Below are 16,923 nucleotides of genomic sequence, written 5' to 3' on the forward strand. Positions count from 1 at the left end.
CACTGAGAAGACCAAGCATCATTTTTAAAAAATGTTTATTTATTTATTTTTGGAGAGAGAGAGAGAGATACAGAGTGAGCAGGGGAGGGAGAGAGAGAGAGAGAGAGAGAGAGAGAGAGAATCCCAAGCAGGCTCTATACTGTTAGTGTGGAACCTGACATGGTGATGGAACTGACAAACTGTGAGATCATGACCCGAGCTGAAATCAGGAGGCGCTTAACCGACTGAGCCCCCCAGGTACCCCGCAGGCATCATTTTTATAAACCAATATGAAAGGTCTTACAACAAAGGGCCGGTGGATATGTCATTGGGGTCTGCAGTGATTAGCGCCTGTGGCCCATGGCCTGCCCCTGCACGGCCCATTCATGACACCGTGTCAACACAGTGTGCCTAGTTCTCCTCTGGGGAACCTCCAACTTGAGAAATAACCAGGGAGTTTCATTCTCTGGATCCTTTGTATAACAAAGAACTTTCTGGCAACCTGTGGCTTCCTCGGTGTATTCCAGGGTCAGAGAATCTCCTGGATCTGGGTACGGTGCAAGCATTGACCTTTAAGTCCTGAGCCAGCCTCCTCACCTGCAGGTACACAGAGGCAAATTCAGCTCCCGGCCCCACCCTGCTCTGCAAACCCTCTGTATTCATTTCCTGGGGTGGCCGGAACAAGACACCCCAGGCTGGGGGGCTCGCAGTGATGGACACTGGAAATCCAAGATCGAGATGTGGGCCAGGCTGGCTTCTTCCTGGAGTGTAGATGCCTGCCTCCTCGCTGTGTCCCCATGGACTTTCCTCTGAGCATGCATGTAAAGGAAGGTGCCCCTTCCTCTCCTTAGAAGGATGTCAGTCCTATGGATCAACTCCCCCCGCCCCCGCCCCAGCCCAGGACTGCATTCACTTTAATTACCTCCTGGGAGGCCCCATCCCCAAATACAGTCACACTGGGTTTTAGGGCTTCAACATGGGAATTTGGGGTGCACAACTGAGTCCATAACTTTTTCTTCCTCGACTCTCCTTATGATGCAGGTTTCATGGCGAACTTCCCATTTCCTGATGACTCTTGGAGCTGCTCTTGTGCGTTGTAAGAAGAGGGGCTGATGAGCCTGGTCTCACGGTTTTCCCCTCTACTTTTTTTAGAAGCTCTATTTATTTAAGTAATCTCTACACCCCACGTGGGACTTGAACTCAAGACCCCAAGATCGAGAGTAGCACGTTCTTCTGACCGAGCCAGCCAGGCGCCCCACGGTTTTTCCCGCTGATTGTGACATTTGAACCTTTATGCTTCCGTCTGTGGGTCTCGTCCACTGAATGGAGGGAGGTGGGACAGGTGGCCGTCCGGGCAACGGGCTGGCATCAGGCCGTGGGCAAGAACTCAGTGGACCTTGGCAAAGGGGACTCTGGGAGCAGGCAGCACGGGCAGGACCCCCGAGGAGCCACTTCTGAGACTCCCGTTTCTGCCAGGAGCTGGGTTGGGTGCTTTCTCGTGGTTCAGCTGTGGTGGTCACTTCACATGCTGATTGGAACCCTAAGGCCATGGCCTGCCTGAGTCACGCAGCTGAGGAACCATAGCCAGGCTGGGAATTCCTGCTTGGCTGATTTCAGCACCTTGGAATTTCCCTTGGAAATTTCCCTTGGAAATCTAGCCAGCGCTGGGCACCCCCATCCTTGTAACCGAATCAAAGTGAGTTTGCTCCTTGGTGAGTCACAAACTGCACCGGGCTGCGTTGTCACAAGAGGAATACTGTTATTTGCAGCAAATGAGGAGACTGCGGGGAGTGGCTTCCAAAGCCACGAGTCCCCCGAGTGAGGGCAGATGGGTTCCTTTTGTTAATGGTTAGATGAATATTTGTCCCCTACAGCCGCCCACGCATGCGCCTCATGTGCGTGAGATCATGACCTGAGCCGAAATCAAGAATCAGATGTTTAACGACTGAGCCCCCCAGGCTCCCCTAGCCATTTGTGCCTCCTCAGTGAAAGAGAGAGAGAGAGGAGAGGGAGAGAGAGAGAGAGAGAGAGAGGGAGACACTCTCTTCCCCATGACGACAGGCTGGGCTCAAATCGGGTGCAGTCATTGCCCTGGGAGCTGGTTTTATGGAGCACTGGGCAGGCTCCCTATCTGTCAGGGTCAATGAAGATAATAGAAATCCGGTTGAGCAATAAAGAGAGAGGACATTTAATGTGGGGAACTCATGCACGCGTCAGAAGAGCTGGGCTGGTGGCAGCAGGAAGCCGGTGTGTCCCATGCCGACAGGCGGGATTGTTGGAGCGCCATCCCCCCCAACACCTGTAGGAGCCACCGCCCCAGCAGGGAGGGGGAGTCAGGAAGGGGAAGGAGGGGGGCGAGCTTCCAGAGAGAACTCTGCACTCTGGCTGCTGTATCCTGCAAATGCCCTCACCGTGGCTCAGCACAGGGACATTTGTCTCCTGCCCACGGAGCATCCTTGTTCAAGGGGCTTCTCCACCCACGTGTGGGGGCCCAGGGTCCAGGCTCCTTCCATCTTTTGGAAAGATGGAAGTGGAAGGAGAAGTGCCAGTGCCCCCACTGGGGAGGTCCTGTGGGGACCCCACCTCTTAGCAGCTACTCAACTCTGTGCAAGGGGGTGCCGTGCAGGACAGTGACTGTCCCTGCGTCACCTAATTCCCTAGTTCACGGAACTAAAGCTTACTCTTCATCCTCCTGTCCCCCAACCAACCCTCTTTTACTGCCCTTATATTATTATCAACACCTTACAGCTTCTTCAGGGCACTTTGGGATCCAAGGGAAGGGAAGGGACGGAGGTGGGTCAGTGGGTCAGAGCCATGGCTGTGTTGTTGGTTCACACCCTCGGGGGCGTCCCAGAAACCTGCCTGTGCACGGAGGGCACGGACAGACAGACAGACGGACAACTGCAGCAGCTACTTCAGATGGGTGGGTAGCAGGTGTCTGGAGTGAGGGGGCATACACCCGAGGCTCGTCTTGGGTGCTGCAAGGTGGAGAGGTCTCCACTCTTCCCCCAAATCTTAGAGCTTCTAAAGAGGCCTTAGGGGAGCTCAGTCAGTCCTGTGCACCTTACAGATGGTGTCAGCACCAAGTCACTGGGGGCTGAGTCCTGGGGACAGCGTCTGGGAGCTGGGGGGGCAGGGGGATGGATGGGGAGGCTGGTGGGGAGGAGTTTCCAGACGCCAGAGTCCAGCTCCCCCGGGTCAGCCGGGGGTCACGTCCTCCGGATGACCTCCTCCAAAAAGCTGGGGGTCAGGCCGTAACCTCTGTGTGCACCTGTGTGTGCCCCGCCCCGTGTTTTCAGGGAGCAGGAAGGGCAGGAGCGGACAGCGTGCGCCTATCCCGGCAGGTAAGATAAGCCTGAGCCGCTGGGGAGGAGGCCTTGGCTGCGGCTCCTTCACAAAGCAGGTGACAGCAGTGGGAAGAGTGAACGTGGTCAGGACTGTCAGGCTCCAAGTGCAGACCCATCTGGGACGCCGTGTGGTGAGGCTGTTGTGAGCCTGCCTGTGAGCTGGCAAGAGACGGGTGCTGAAATTGACTTAAAAAAATCCTTTCTCGGGGCGCCTGGGGGCTCAGTTGTTGGGTGTCGGACGTCGGCTCAGGTCATGATCTCATGGTTCATGGGTTTGAGCCCCACGTCGGGGTCTCTGCTGTCAGCACAGAACCTGCCTGGGATCCTCTGTCTCCCTCTCTTTCTGCCCCTCCCCCACTCGTGCGTGCACTTTCTCAAAAAATAAAAAAATAAAATGATGTTCTTTTAAAAAAATAGGCTTCTGGGATAATTGAGTCAATCCCTTTGCTGAAGCCTGCGCCCCTGTTTCCTGTTGCAAAAGCCACTGATGGAGCGTCCTCAGCTTGTGAAAATTGCTTTATGAAACGGAGGAACACAAGAGTCGGCTTGCCTGACACCCCTGTGACCACAACGGGGGCAACAGGAACCGGGAGCCTGGGCCTGGGGACGATGGGGCAAGCGCAGGCCAGCTGAATCCCGCAGGCCCGTTAGAAAGACAAGGTGTGCAAGAGTCAGCCCGGGCCCGGGGGGACCCGCAGGCTTGCTGATTCTGGCCTCCTGCTCCGCGAGGGTGCCAGAGAGGCGCTTTGCCAAGGGCCCCCTTCAAGGGGCAGCGGTGATGAAGGACAGACGGGGGAGGGGCCGGCCTTCGTTGTCTCACTGTTGAGGTTTTGGGGTGATGGTGGGGTTGAGAGCTGACGGTCTTGAGATGTCTTTGGTGCAAAAAGGTGATTTTATTAAAGCACGGGGACAGGACCCGAGGGCAGAGAGAGCTGTGCTGGGCTTGGGAGGAGAGACTGGTTCTATACTGTGGAGTTGAGGGAGGGAAAGGCAAAGGGAGGCCTCCAGAAGGACTTTGATGTGCTAGAGAGGACCCAGGGGATCCTGGAGGCCCCCCACCCCCACCCCACTGTCTAGCTATGGCTGTTTTCCCTCTAGGAAGGCAACCTGACTCGGGCAGGGGTTTCTGGACAAACGTGCCGCTCTGTACTTGCCTCGAGTATCTGTCAGTGGGCTGCAGGTTACGAGGGCATTTAATGTTACCTGCCATTTCCTTCTGCCTGTGTTCCCCACATCACTACAGAGGGGAGGGTGATGCTGGGGTTCCGGGAATGAGTTTGTAGGTTTCCGTGGCTGAAGCTATGGGTAAGATTGCCTTTGTCTTGTAACCTTTTGTAATTTTTTGTCATTTTGTAATTTTTCTTGTAATTTACTAAGATATTTGCAAATTGATGGAGACTGCAGGACTGTGGTCTCTTACCAGTTAACTGTTTTCTTTCGTTTCCTTTGTTCTTGGGCAGCCAGAGTGCCTGAGGAATGTCACACACATCCCCCCTGGGGGGTGGGGGTGCTGGCTTGTGCTTTCCCTCTGCTTGCCTAAGGTTCCCTCATCATTTCCGCGCCACCCAGGGCTTATGTACAGGCCCTGGGGTTGGGGGAGGCTGATCAGACCCCTGCTCTGCCTGCTGTAGGAAGCATGGGCCCCTTGGGAGAAAAGGGCGAAGTGAGGGGTCACGGAGGAGGACGCACAGGGGCACAGCCGACCTTGAACTTAACCACCCCTCTACTGTCCCCTGTGGAACACCAGTACTGCTCTCCATCTTTTTCCCCCGGATTTTCTGCCAGGGGACCTCCAAAAATGTCCTGGCTAGTTCAGTGATAGCTGGTGCCAGGGGAGGGGAGGACTCATTCTACTGAATTCACATCAGGGCTGGGGGGCCGCGTCACCTCCAGCACTGCCTCCCGCCCGCTGTCATCAGTGGTGTGCGCTCTTGGAAACGTGCGCGGGAAAGGGCCCCGGGGGCCGCCTCCGGTAACCCAACCCTCCCAGAATGCAGGGCCGCCCGTGAAAAGGCAAGTTTCTCAACAGACGCAGAACAAGAGGGACATTTGATGCCTGCCGTGTGCAGCCACTAGTAATCTGTCTTGCCTCACTTTTGTTGGGATTGACTAATGCTGCCCAGCCTTCCCCCAGCCCCACAGATATAAGCCCGGGCTCCGGCTGGCTTCCTGACCTCTGAGCGGGCATGGGGCCGGCTGGGCGCCAGTTCGGAGCCCTGATCTGGAAGAACTGGCTTTGCAGACTCAGGCACCCGGTGAGTGCGTGCGGGGCACGCTTCCCAAGGGTCCCAGGGAAGGGAAGAGTGCGGTGTGAGGACGGAGGGCCTGGGGTGGGGGGCCTGGCGGGCCTGGCGGGCCTGCCCCGCTCTGCAGGGAAGTGTGGGGGGGGGCTGGGTCTCTGGAAGTCAGAACCTGCCCTCAGGGCCAAAATAGCTGAACTGTCACAACCGGCATGAAATCCGGGGGGGATGAGATCCAGGCTGCGCCCATCTGGTGCGAAAAGGGCTAGCTTAGAACCGCCCCCCCCAAAATATAAAGATGGAATTTGAACTGTAATCATTGTTTCGGGGCATCAGCTCTAAAAATGAAACTGCACATCCCCCTGGTTGAGGGGACAAGGCATGCATAGTATGTTACGGATGTGATCCCACGGCGGGAGGCAGCGGTGTCTGTCGCCAGAGCGTGCCGCGCCTGACATGTCCACTTGGGGCTATTCGATATCACACCTTGAGCCTAACTCTCATCTCTTGGGAACATCGCAAGGCGCCTGAGTAGATTGGAATTGCTCAAACCAGGCTTGTGTTAGTGTTACACAAATAGCCTGTAAGTGTGCGGCTTAACGGAGCAGAAATCACCGGCTTATTAGGATGATGACCTCGCCTTTATTTGTAACGCTGCCAGATTGAAATGAACAGTGTCTCTGCCGTTTTCAGCAGACGTAGATCGGCCGTCACAGGGTTTCCGATTCTAAGGTCCACACTGAGCACACGGGGTTTCCCTGCTGACGCATTGTTCTGTTTGAAGCCATTCAGTAACTGACATTGAATTTCATTTTGCTGACTTCTCATATCCGGAATATTCCTTCTTTCTCAAAATAGGGTAAATGTTGAAAAAGATGCGTTCTTTCTCATGCAAAGACCTTCAGGATTTAACGACTTCAGTTGGAAATTTGATTGCACAAGTTATTTATGTTTTTAAGTTTATGTATTCACTCTGAGAATAATAAGTTGGGGGAGAGGCAGAGAGAGAGAGAGAGAGAGAGAGAGAGAGAGAATCCCAAGCAGGCTCTGCACTGTCAGCGCAAAGCCCGATGCGGGGCTCGAACTCACAAACCGTGAGATCGTGACCTGAACCGAGGTCAGACATTCAACCGACTGAGCCACCCAGGCACCCCTGACAAGTTTTAAGATCAGGAACTAACAAGGAGGCTTCTGCTCTTAACTGATTGTTAGTGCCTTAGTGTTTTTCAGTTCATGAACATCATATTATAATGACATCATTATATCATGTATATCATTATATAATATAATCATATTGACTTTGTAAGTCAAAAGTCGAATTTTACTGACATAGAGGTTTTGAGGAACGGAGCCCATTTTCCTGCGGAAGAAATGTCACAGGTGGAAGTTAGTTTCTCAGGCTTTTTGTCTGTCGGCTCAGGGAGGCCGTTTCCAGGATAGTCTAGCCTGTAATGTCAGTTTATACCTAGTCACGGTGACATTCAGATAGACATTCTTCACTCACTCATTCATTTGATGTCGACTCACTGAAGTGTGGTCCTGCACGCTGCCCTTCTTTGCCTCATGTAGTTATCACCTCACAACATGCCACGGATTTACTGACTTGTCAACTTGCTCTGGAGCCTGCCTCAGTATCTCAGATCCGTGTGAGCAGGGAACTTTTTCTGATTTGTTCGCCAACGTGTTCTCTAGCACCCAGACGGTATCTGCCCGCAATAGGTGTTCGATAAATATTGGCTGCAAGAGTAAAGGAAGAAAGGACTACAATATTTATTGCATCTCCGTTAGATGCTAGATGCTGGATGTGCCAGACAAATTGTGTCCTGCCCTCAAGTTGCTGTAGCTCAGGGGGAGCCTGGGGGGTTCAGTCGGTGAAGCATCTGACTTCGGCTCAGGTCATGATCTCGTGGTTCGTGGGTTCGAGCCCCGCGTCGGGCGCTGTGCTGACAGCTCGGACAGAGAAAAAGCAGTGAAATATACAAGCACAAAGTTTGTGAGCCTGTTTCTGGGGATAAACTCCACAGATATCCCTGCACAAGGGGGAAATGACACTAGTGGCAGGCTATTCGGCACGGCACTGCTTGTAATGGCAACATCACAGGGCGCTGGGAGCGCGGGGTGTGGTGTGGAGAATGGGGAGCCCGCCCTCCTGGGTTCCTAACTCTGCTCTGCCACTTCCTAGTTCACTTGAGTAGGCACATTTCCCGACCTGGTTCTCCTCCCTGTAAGAAGAGACTGAATACAAGGATAAAGTGAGTTAGCGCCCACCATGTGCCCACATATGTGCCCGATATAGGAGCAGGAACGTTTTCTTTTTTCTTGTTTTTTTTTTTTTTTTTTTTAATGTTCATTTATTTCTTGAGAGAAAGAGAGAGGGAGACAGAGCATAAGGGGGGCGGGGGAGGAGCTGAGAGAGGGAGACACAGAATCCGAAGCAGGCTCCAGGCTCTGAACTGTCAGCACAGAGTCCGACGCGGGGCTCGAACTCACAGGCTGTGAGATCATGACCTGAGCCGAAGTCAGACACTCAACTGACTGAGCCACCCAGGTGCCCCAGGAATCGTTTTTTTATGTGGGCGATGATGGTGGTGCTGGGAGGTCTCAGGTGCTGGAAGGAGGTGGCCTTGGAGACCGAGGATAGGGGAGGGCCCAGGATGGCTCAGCTTCTGCTTGCGCATTGGGGAGCAGCGGCCCCAGGCAGGGAACATGTTCCCAGCCCTCCGTGCCCACTGCACTGGAAATAGTCCAGCCTTGTGCCAGTGGCTCCAAACTGACCTATTTCCAAGCTGCGTCCTGGCCCCCAGCCATAGCCCGCGAGTGGTTTCTGCACAGGGCTTCCTGCCTCTGCCAATGGGGTGGGGGGGGGATCGGTGAAACTGTGGGCTAAGCCCCCGACCCCAGGGGGCAGGCGGCCTCCAACCGTTTGCAGAGTAAATTCGAAGCAGGCGCTCTTTGTGAGGTGATGCAGACCCAAAGTGCAGTGAGCTATCACCTCAGGCTGCTTCTGTATTTTCTTTAAAGAAAAAAAAAAACCCATCCGTTTCATGATATTTTATTATTGTATCATTCCTTTAGAAAATGCTTGATCGTGGACGCTTGAGACAGAAAATTAGAATAGTGTAGAATGGATGAATAGTACCCTTATATTCATCTTTGTGCTTAGCTCCATAGATTAGTGACTTTCCACTCTTCTTGGGAAAAAATTATTAAAAAAATTTTTTTTAATTTTTTTTTTTTTATTTTTGAGAGCAAGAGAGACATAGTGCGAGCGGTGGGAGGAGCAGAGAGAGAGAGGGAGACACAGAATCCGAAGCAGGCACCAGGCTCCGAACTGTCAGCACAGAGCCCCACACGGGGCTCGAACCCACAAACCGTGAGATCATGACCTGAGCGGAAATAGGACGCTTCACCGACTGAGCCCCCCAGGCACTCCCATGATGTGATATTTTTACATAATTAAAGTCATAGCTTTTTGCTTTTTGCCATCCCTTAACACGGAAGCCCGACATTTTAAAAGTTTCCCTTCGGTCTTTGAATTTAACGGTTTTGTTGCAAACTAGGCTGTCGGTTGGATACACATAAATTCTTAAACCGTGTCTTTATGCTGGAAGTTAAGTTTCCTCCTAGATCTTACTGTTCCACATGACATCTTTAGACTTGGAGGACGCATCTCCTGCTAGGTCATTTCTCTGCAGTGAGTTTCCCGGATTCTGGGTCGGATGAGGACAGTGCTTTGGGCACGTCCAGAGCAGCTGACGGTGCCCCGGGAGCGTCCGCAAGGGCCACTTCAGATCAACCTTGCCAACACTCGCAAATGGCCACTGGCCTCGAGCCTTGCCGCATGAATTTACACACACACCTTTACATTTCATTTTAACTGTAAGTCAATCTGATTCGTTGCCTCTCATGCTAATAATTTAATAGCAGCAACAAGAAGAAATAAGGAAAGCCAAGCATCTGCTGCTGGGATGTCCTCTTTCTGCACCTTTTGAGGTTTTCCCGCATTTTTTTAAGACACAGGCTGACCCTTTAGCCTGCACAGGTGGATGGCAGTAGCCCCGCCCCCCCACCAGTCCCCGCCCCCGCCACCAGTCCCCGCCCCTCAATCCTGGAACAGTGACTGTTCTCTGGGCCTCCTGCCTGTGTTAGAATCTTCTTCTCTGCTCTGTGTTTCTAGCTCCTCTCCCCATCGACGAAAAGCACACGCAAACCTTTTGGCTAGCGCAGGGGGATCGGGGCGCACTTTAATATGAGGGGATCATGGTCCTATAAACCCAGGGTCCGATCCCAGCTGTGGGTCGGAGGGGGCTGACGGAAATCACGAAACCCTACCGGCCACCATTTGACCAGGAACCGGGTTCCACCTGCTGGCCCCACACCCCAGGCCCTCGCTACCCATAAAGCCCCACATTCTCGCTTTCGAGGGCCACACATGTGGCAGAATGCTCGTAGACACAGGCAAGGGTTACAGGGTCTCCTGGCCCGGCTCCCGGGAAGCCCCAAGGCTGTGGTGGCTGTGGTGGCTGTGGTGGCCTCCCCACTCACCTGGGACAGCCCCAGATAAGCCCACCCCAACCCAGGCCACATTGCTCTGAACCTTCCTCCTGGCCCAATGCCTTGGGGCCTGGTCCTTAAAAGCACCATCTGGGACACGACTTTTCTTCTCTTTAACATTTGAGGAACAGATTTTCAACCTGAGCTTCAACTACTGCAAACCTCAGGGCTTCTGTGTGTATGTGTGTGTGTTTTCCTTGTAGGAGATCTTTCTTCTTCTGTAAGTGATGTCTACTCCCAATGTGGGGCTCGAACTCACAACCCTACCGACTGAGCCAGCCGGGTGCCCCTGCTTTTGTAACATCTTTGAATTTTCGTCCACTAATGAACGTAGGTGCTAACAGCCCAACTTAGTGTCAAAAAATAGTTCCCCTTTGGAAACAACACGCTGGCTGTGATTCTATATTTTTCTGAAATGGCAAGAAATTATAGTTCTCCAGCCCCAGGGGTAAAGCAGCCCTTCTTGTTTTTGGAAATTGTTTAGGTCTTCGAGATTGATGCTGGCTGGTTTTGTATAATTACAACACATCCACTATTTGTTTCCAGCTTTGCCATAAAGGTCTGTAGGAATTTTAATTGGAACCAGAGGGTCAAAGGTTAGGAGCTGACCTCTGCTAGGCAGGTTTGAAAAAGGATCAAATGATGGCTCCTGAAAAGATGCTGCACTTAAAAAAATTTCTTTTAATGTTCATTTATTTTTCAGAGAGAGACAGAGAGACAGAGACAGAGAGAGAGACAGAGACAGAGCATGAGCATGAGCAGGGGAGGGGCAGAGAGAGAGGAGGAGACACAGAATCTGAAACAGGCTCCAGGCTCTGAGCTGTCAGCACAGGGCCCGACGCGGGGCTCGAACTCACGGACCGTGAGATCATGACCTGAGCCGAAGTCGGATGCTCAACCGACTGAACCACCCAAACACCCCAAAGATGCTTCAGTTCTTGTGTATATTTTTTAAAATAGCGGGGTAGGGGCACTGGCTGGCTCAGTCTGTGGGCCATGCGACTCTTGATTTCGGGGTTGTGGGTTCGAGCCTGTTGGGTGTGGAGGCTCCGTAAAAATAAAATCTTAAAGCAGCAGAATAGCTTTATAGTAGAGGAAACAAGAAAGTGCAGGAGTTCCAATAGTAACTATATGAACAGACTGATGTTTTGAAAAGTGTTTGCGGAAGGGGTTATGGACAATAATGACCTGTTTGTGGTTTTTGTGGATTGAAAAAGTTAAAGAAAAGTCACCGGCATGGAATCTTGGTGCTGAAAATATTTACCAATATTCTTGCATTGGGTGTTCTGAGAAGTCAAAAGTGGGGCCCCTCCTGTCACCTGCAAGGCAGCTGGGATGCGTTGGTGCTGGCGCTGGGACCGTGTGGATCCTGGGACTGTGTCCATCCTGGGACCGTGTGGATCCTGGGACCGTGTCGATCCTGGGACCGTGTCGATCCTGGGACCCAGCCCCAGTCGGCTCGGGCTGCCTTTGCAAACCCACAGGCTGGGTCGGGACTGCAGACAGACACCGTCTCAGCTCTAAGTCTCCAAGTCTGAAAACAGGAGTCCATAGGGTTAGTCGCTTCTGAGCCTTCTCTGCTTGGCTGTGGACAGTGTCTCCGCCCTGTGTCTTCGCACCTCCCTCCCTCCACATCTGTCTCAGCTCACGTGTGTCCTTTTTTCTGTTTTCTTCTGACGCTCAGTTTTAGTCGGTTGGGGAAAACGCATGCCTTTTATATTAAAAGAAACAGATTATTATAGAGAAGAATTAAAAAAAAAACTGCTTTTAAAAAAAAGTTTATCTACGTATTTTGAGAGAGAGAGAGAAAGAGAGGGAAAGACAGTGTGAGCAGGGGGAGGGCCAGAGAAAAGGGGGCAGAGAGAATCCCAAGCAGGCTACAGGCCGTCAGCACAGAGCCCGACGTGGGGCTCTATCTCACAAATCGTGAGATCATGACCTGAGCTGAAACCAAGAGTCTGACGTTTAAAGGACTGGGTCCCCAGGTGCCCCTGCATTGTCATGAAAAGATGAAACAGGTTGCTTCCGGGACTTTCAACTTCTCCTTTTTATGAGGACACGGTCATTTCTGACCCAGGACCGCCGGCCTGACCCCAGCGTGAGGCCCAGCATGACCTCATTTCAACGTAACCAAATCTGCAACGGGCTTGTTTCCAAATCAGGTCGCATTCTGAGGTTCCGGGGGTCCAGACTTGAACATGTGAATCTGGGGAGGAGACAATTCTGCCCCTCACAGGGTGTGTACGTGGCCCATCCTGGGGCTCTAACAAGTTGGTTCGATGAGACAAACCCTCGCCTTGGGTGGCTTGGGACTTTTAAATGGCACAGCGCTCCCGGGTGGCGTGACCTCTGGTGTCACACTCTGTCCCCTCTCTCAAGGAAGAAGTCCGTCAAACAAAGGAAATTCATCAGACCAGGTGCCCCCAGGGGGCACCTGGGGGGGCTCAGTCAGTTAATTGCCTGACTCGAGATTTCTGCTCAGGTCACTATGTCACAGTTTGCCGGTTCGAGGCCTGCGTTGGGCTCTGCGCTGACAGCACAGACCTGCTTGGGATTCTCTCTCTGTCTCTTTCTGCCCCTCCCCCCTCAAAAATACATACATAAATATTCAAAGAGAAGGGGCGGGTCCCCCTAAGAACGCGTTTCCACCGTCTGCTCAGCATGGAGTGAATCACCACCAGCTGCACGGGCTCCCCTCCAGGCTGGAAGGCTGCAGCCTCTGGGCCGTCTCAGCTGCCCGACCTGCCGGCCAGGGGCCTGTGTCCCAGCCGAGGCCAGCGGCCTGAATTCTGCGTGTCTGGTCGGCATCCGTGCGGGGACTGGACCAACGACGAGAGTGGGCTCCTGGGCACACAGAAATCCCCTGCGGTGGGGCAGTGAGGGAGAGCCCACACTGGCATTGTCCACTGCCCGTCCACGTCAGGGCCCCAGAACCTTCGACTCAGTGACTCTGGCCCCACAGCAGGTCCTCAGGTCTCTCGTGGAAGGACCCGGCCTCTTGAGCCGGGTTTGGGATACAGCCTGGGGCCTCGCTCTCCCAGACGGCTGTCCTGGTGGCGCCAGCCCTGCTCCCTGGTAACCTTGCGCTCAGCAGAACTGACCGCCTGTGCGGCTCTGGTGGTTTAGCCATCCCTGTGGCCAGGGCGTCCTCGTTGGCTGCTGGCTCAAAGTGGAGCCTGGTGGGGTGCCCTGAAGGGTGCCTTCTGAGACCTCTGAGAGCAGGTGGCCTCCACCCATGCACCCCTGGAGCTGCAGACCAGGCAGTGCTGAGCAAGATGGCGGGGAGGGAGGCAGGGCGTCCTTGGGCGGCCGCGGGAGCCTCAGGGGAATCCACGTCCCCCTGTGAAGACCCCTGGACGGCCTCCATGGCCGCTCTTTCCTCTGGCTGGCAGTCTGTCTCCGGCAGGGGGGCTGGGGAGCAGGTGGCCCTGGCCCCCGGGGGAAACTGGCTTCACCAAAGGTCACCGAGGGTCACTGAAGGTCATTCAAGTGTGTCTCAGCTTACTCAGAGCAGGGGTCCAGGAAAAGCGGTTCAGAAATTGAATATTGAAACACAAATGTCTTTTTGTATCTTTAGGGGGGGGTGCAGGCGTGTGTGTAGGCCGCGTGGGTTTCTTTGCCTTTCTCCTGCTCCTACCACGCTGGCCACAGGGCCTTTGCTTTTATTTTGATGGATCTTTTTTTCTTTTTTAACTTTTTAACGTTTATTCACTTTTTGAGAGATAGAGAGAGACAAAGTGTGAGCGGGGGAGGTGCAGAGAGAGGGAGACACAGAATCTGAAGTAGGCTCCAGGCTCCAAGCTGCCAGCACAGAGCCCAGCACGGGGCTCGAACCCACAGACCAGGAGATCATGACCTGATCTGAAAAGTCTGATTCTCAACTGACTAACCCCCCCAGGGGCCCCTCATTTTGATGGATCTTAATATGCTTCCAGTTCCTTACCCTCATCTTCCTTTTCTTCCTCATGGTCTCAGCACACATGATGGAGTGGAGCTCAGAGACCACTTCTGAGGGGCAGTGGGCACACCTTCTGCACAGAAAGTGTGTTAGAGTTTCGCTCACTGTAGATGTTCTTCTGTCCTGCATCAAGGCCCGAGTTGAAGAATGCAAGAAAATCCAGGGGTGCCTGGGTAGCTCAGTAGTTTAGGCATCTGACTTTTGATTTCATCTCGGGTCATGATCTCACGGTTGGTGAGTTCGAGCCCCACATCGAGCCCTGTGCTGACAGCGTGGAACCTACTTGGGATTCTCTCCCTCCGTCTCTGTCTTCCCCTCCCCCACTCTTTCCCTTTCAAAATAAATAAATAAACTCAAAAATAAAAATAAAAAAGAATGTCAGAAGATCCAGTCTTTCAAAAGTGTAGAAAACGAACTGGGTTTCAGAAACAAGGCATCTGATTTCTCGGTTCTCAATGTGGTTGTTTGTCAAGGTGGAAAGGAAACAAAAACCCTGTTCATATTGCCTTTCTGCTGAAAATGTTACCAACATATGGGAAGGGAAAATGGCAAGATCCTCAAAAGGCTAGTTCTGGAAGTTTCTATTTAGCATGGCGAATTCATGTGGCTTCCATGAAGAAACAAAAACAAAAGCAACAACAAACAACCAAAAACCAAAAGCAGAATCCTCTTCTTTTCCAGAGAGGTGCCCCTCCCTACTCCGGGATGTGGGTCTTGTTAGGAATCCTGGAGTTTCCCTGTTTTATTTACTTTGTCTCAGATAAGCCTGGGTTTTGGATTACAAGCAAGGTTAAAACAAAATAAAACGAAACCAACCTCCTGGTAACAATAACTCCAGAGACGAAGGGCAAGGGAGATTTCAGGCTTGTTTTGTGAGATTGTATTACAGGCCCAGGCTGTGTCCCGGGGACCATGGAGACTGAGGAGGACATACATTTTGTCACCCTGGGGCCCCGAGATCAGCTCTGCATTTGTCACTCAGCTGTGTCAGTTGCTCTTTCCACACCTGGTGCCCCTTCCTGCCCTGTCTGCCTGTGGCTAAATCAGTGCTCACCCAAGGGAGGGACATCACGGTCCCAGTCCTGGACCAGATAGCAGGGGCTTGTCCCCAGGCTGTGCTCACAGACACCTGTTGCCCTGCGGGTTCCAAGCAAGAGCTCCTGGCAGAGTCTAACCTGTGCACCCGAGGACCCCCGTTTGAAAACAACCACTCCTTAGGGATGGGGGGGGGCGGGGAAGAGGCAAGCAGGCATGTGCATGCCACCCATCCTGACCTCTCCCAGACTTAGGGGCTGTGTGAGGGACACAGGGCTGCTAGGAGGGATTGATGGTGAAAGGTGACATAGTGTTGTGGGTGCCCTTGGGGGACCTGGGATGTCTTCTCAGCCCTGGCCCTTTCCTGTGTGCTTCCAGTGTCCTGTCTCCCCTGTGCATTGTAACTTCCTCAGGTCCCCCACACCAGGCCTGTTTGGTCTTCCCCACGCCCCTGCAGGGTAGGACTTCTCATTCCCATTTCTCGGATGAGGGAGGCTGAGAACAGGGGCCACCTGCCCGGGGCCCAGGGGGCAGCGGTCCTCACCTGGCCCGGGTACCCTGGGCAGAATTCTACCCCTTGCTAGATAAAGGTTTGGTCACCTCCACGTCCCTGCCTGGGGCACTGGGTCATCAAGAGTTGCTGTAATGAGGCATTCTGTTGGAGGGCTTCCCTGTCTGCAGCGGTATGAGGACCATGGCCACATACCTCTGTTTGATGCATCATCAAGGTCATACAGAGCATTACCTTGGTGCTGGGCCTGCTGGTGCCTCCCCAACCCAATTATGTTAGAATACGTTCCAAACAGTGGTACATCCGAGCCAAAAGGAACCCAAACTACTACCCATTGCTCTGGTTTGTGCTACCTGCCGGCCAGCTTTCTTTCAGAAAGGACGTGCAAGTCATGGCTACCAACCGGTGTGTCCAGGCTTGTGTTTTCCCAGCCTGTGTTGGCCTAACTGCGTGCGTGTGTGTGGTCTGTGTGCCCAGACTTTGTACAGGTCTGGTGGCACGTTAAACTTTCTTTAATCTTCTCTTTTGAGACATCAGCATAAAAGGGAATATTTTTATATTTATTTATTATTATTATTATTTTTAAGTTTATTTATTTAAGAGAGAGAATGAGTGTGAGCAGGGGAGGGGCAGAGAGAGAGAGAAGGAGCGAGAGAATCCCATACAGGCCCTGCACTGTCAACACAGAGCCCAACGTGGGGCTTGATCCCAGCAACTGTGAGATCCTGTCTTGAGCTGAAATCAAAAGTTGGATGCTTAACCATCTGAGCCACCTGGGGTTTCCCCAAAGGGAGCATTTGTATCTGTATTTTCCCTTATTTAAATGGTCCATCGGGGCACCGGGCTGGGACAGTCAAGTGGTGCACTCGACTTTTGATCTCGGGATTGTGAGTTTGAGCTTCACGCTGGGGCTGTGTGGAGATTACTTAAAAAGAAGATATTAAAAAAAATAATAAATTGCCCATCAAATTCTCTTCCAATTTTGTAAGTAGGAGGCTAGTGATTTTCTCTTGTGGTTTAGTCATTGAGACCTTAATACATGGATTTCAAGTACCTGACCCCCACCCCAACAGTTGTTCCTTTTTGTTTGTTTCTGCATTTTTATTGGCCAGGTTTAGTTTGTATATCTTCCAATATCACCATTGCTTTTTCTTTTTCTTTTTTTTTTTTTTCAACGTTTATTTATTTTTGGGACAGAGAGAGACAGAGCATGAACGGGGGAGGGGCAGAGAGAGAGGGAGACACAGAATCGGAAACAGGCTCCAGGCTCTGAGCCATCAGCCCAGAGCCTGACGCGGA

General features: G+C 52.6%; 1 protein-coding gene across 1 annotated transcript in view; it reads left to right on the forward strand.

Annotated features, from left to right (window-relative positions):
* Positions 1-5,305: 5,305 nt before the first annotated feature.
* Positions 5,306-16,923, forward strand: part of ABCA13 (ATP binding cassette subfamily A member 13) — a 412,425-nt gene continuing 400,807 nt past the window's right edge. Inside the window, exon 1 of the mRNA XM_040455040.1 lies at positions 5,306-5,581. Within this exon, the coding sequence (XP_040310974.1) occupies positions 5,513-5,581 (69 nt within the window). The 5' untranslated portion in view covers positions 5,306-5,512. The remainder of the gene's footprint in view (positions 5,582-16,923) is intronic.

Source organism: Herpailurus yagouaroundi, unplaced genomic scaffold, assembly GCF_014898765.1.
Source record: "Herpailurus yagouaroundi ecotype Mexico unplaced genomic scaffold, PumYag 214, whole genome shotgun sequence".
NCBI lineage: Eukaryota > Metazoa > Chordata > Mammalia > Carnivora > Felidae > Herpailurus > Herpailurus yagouaroundi.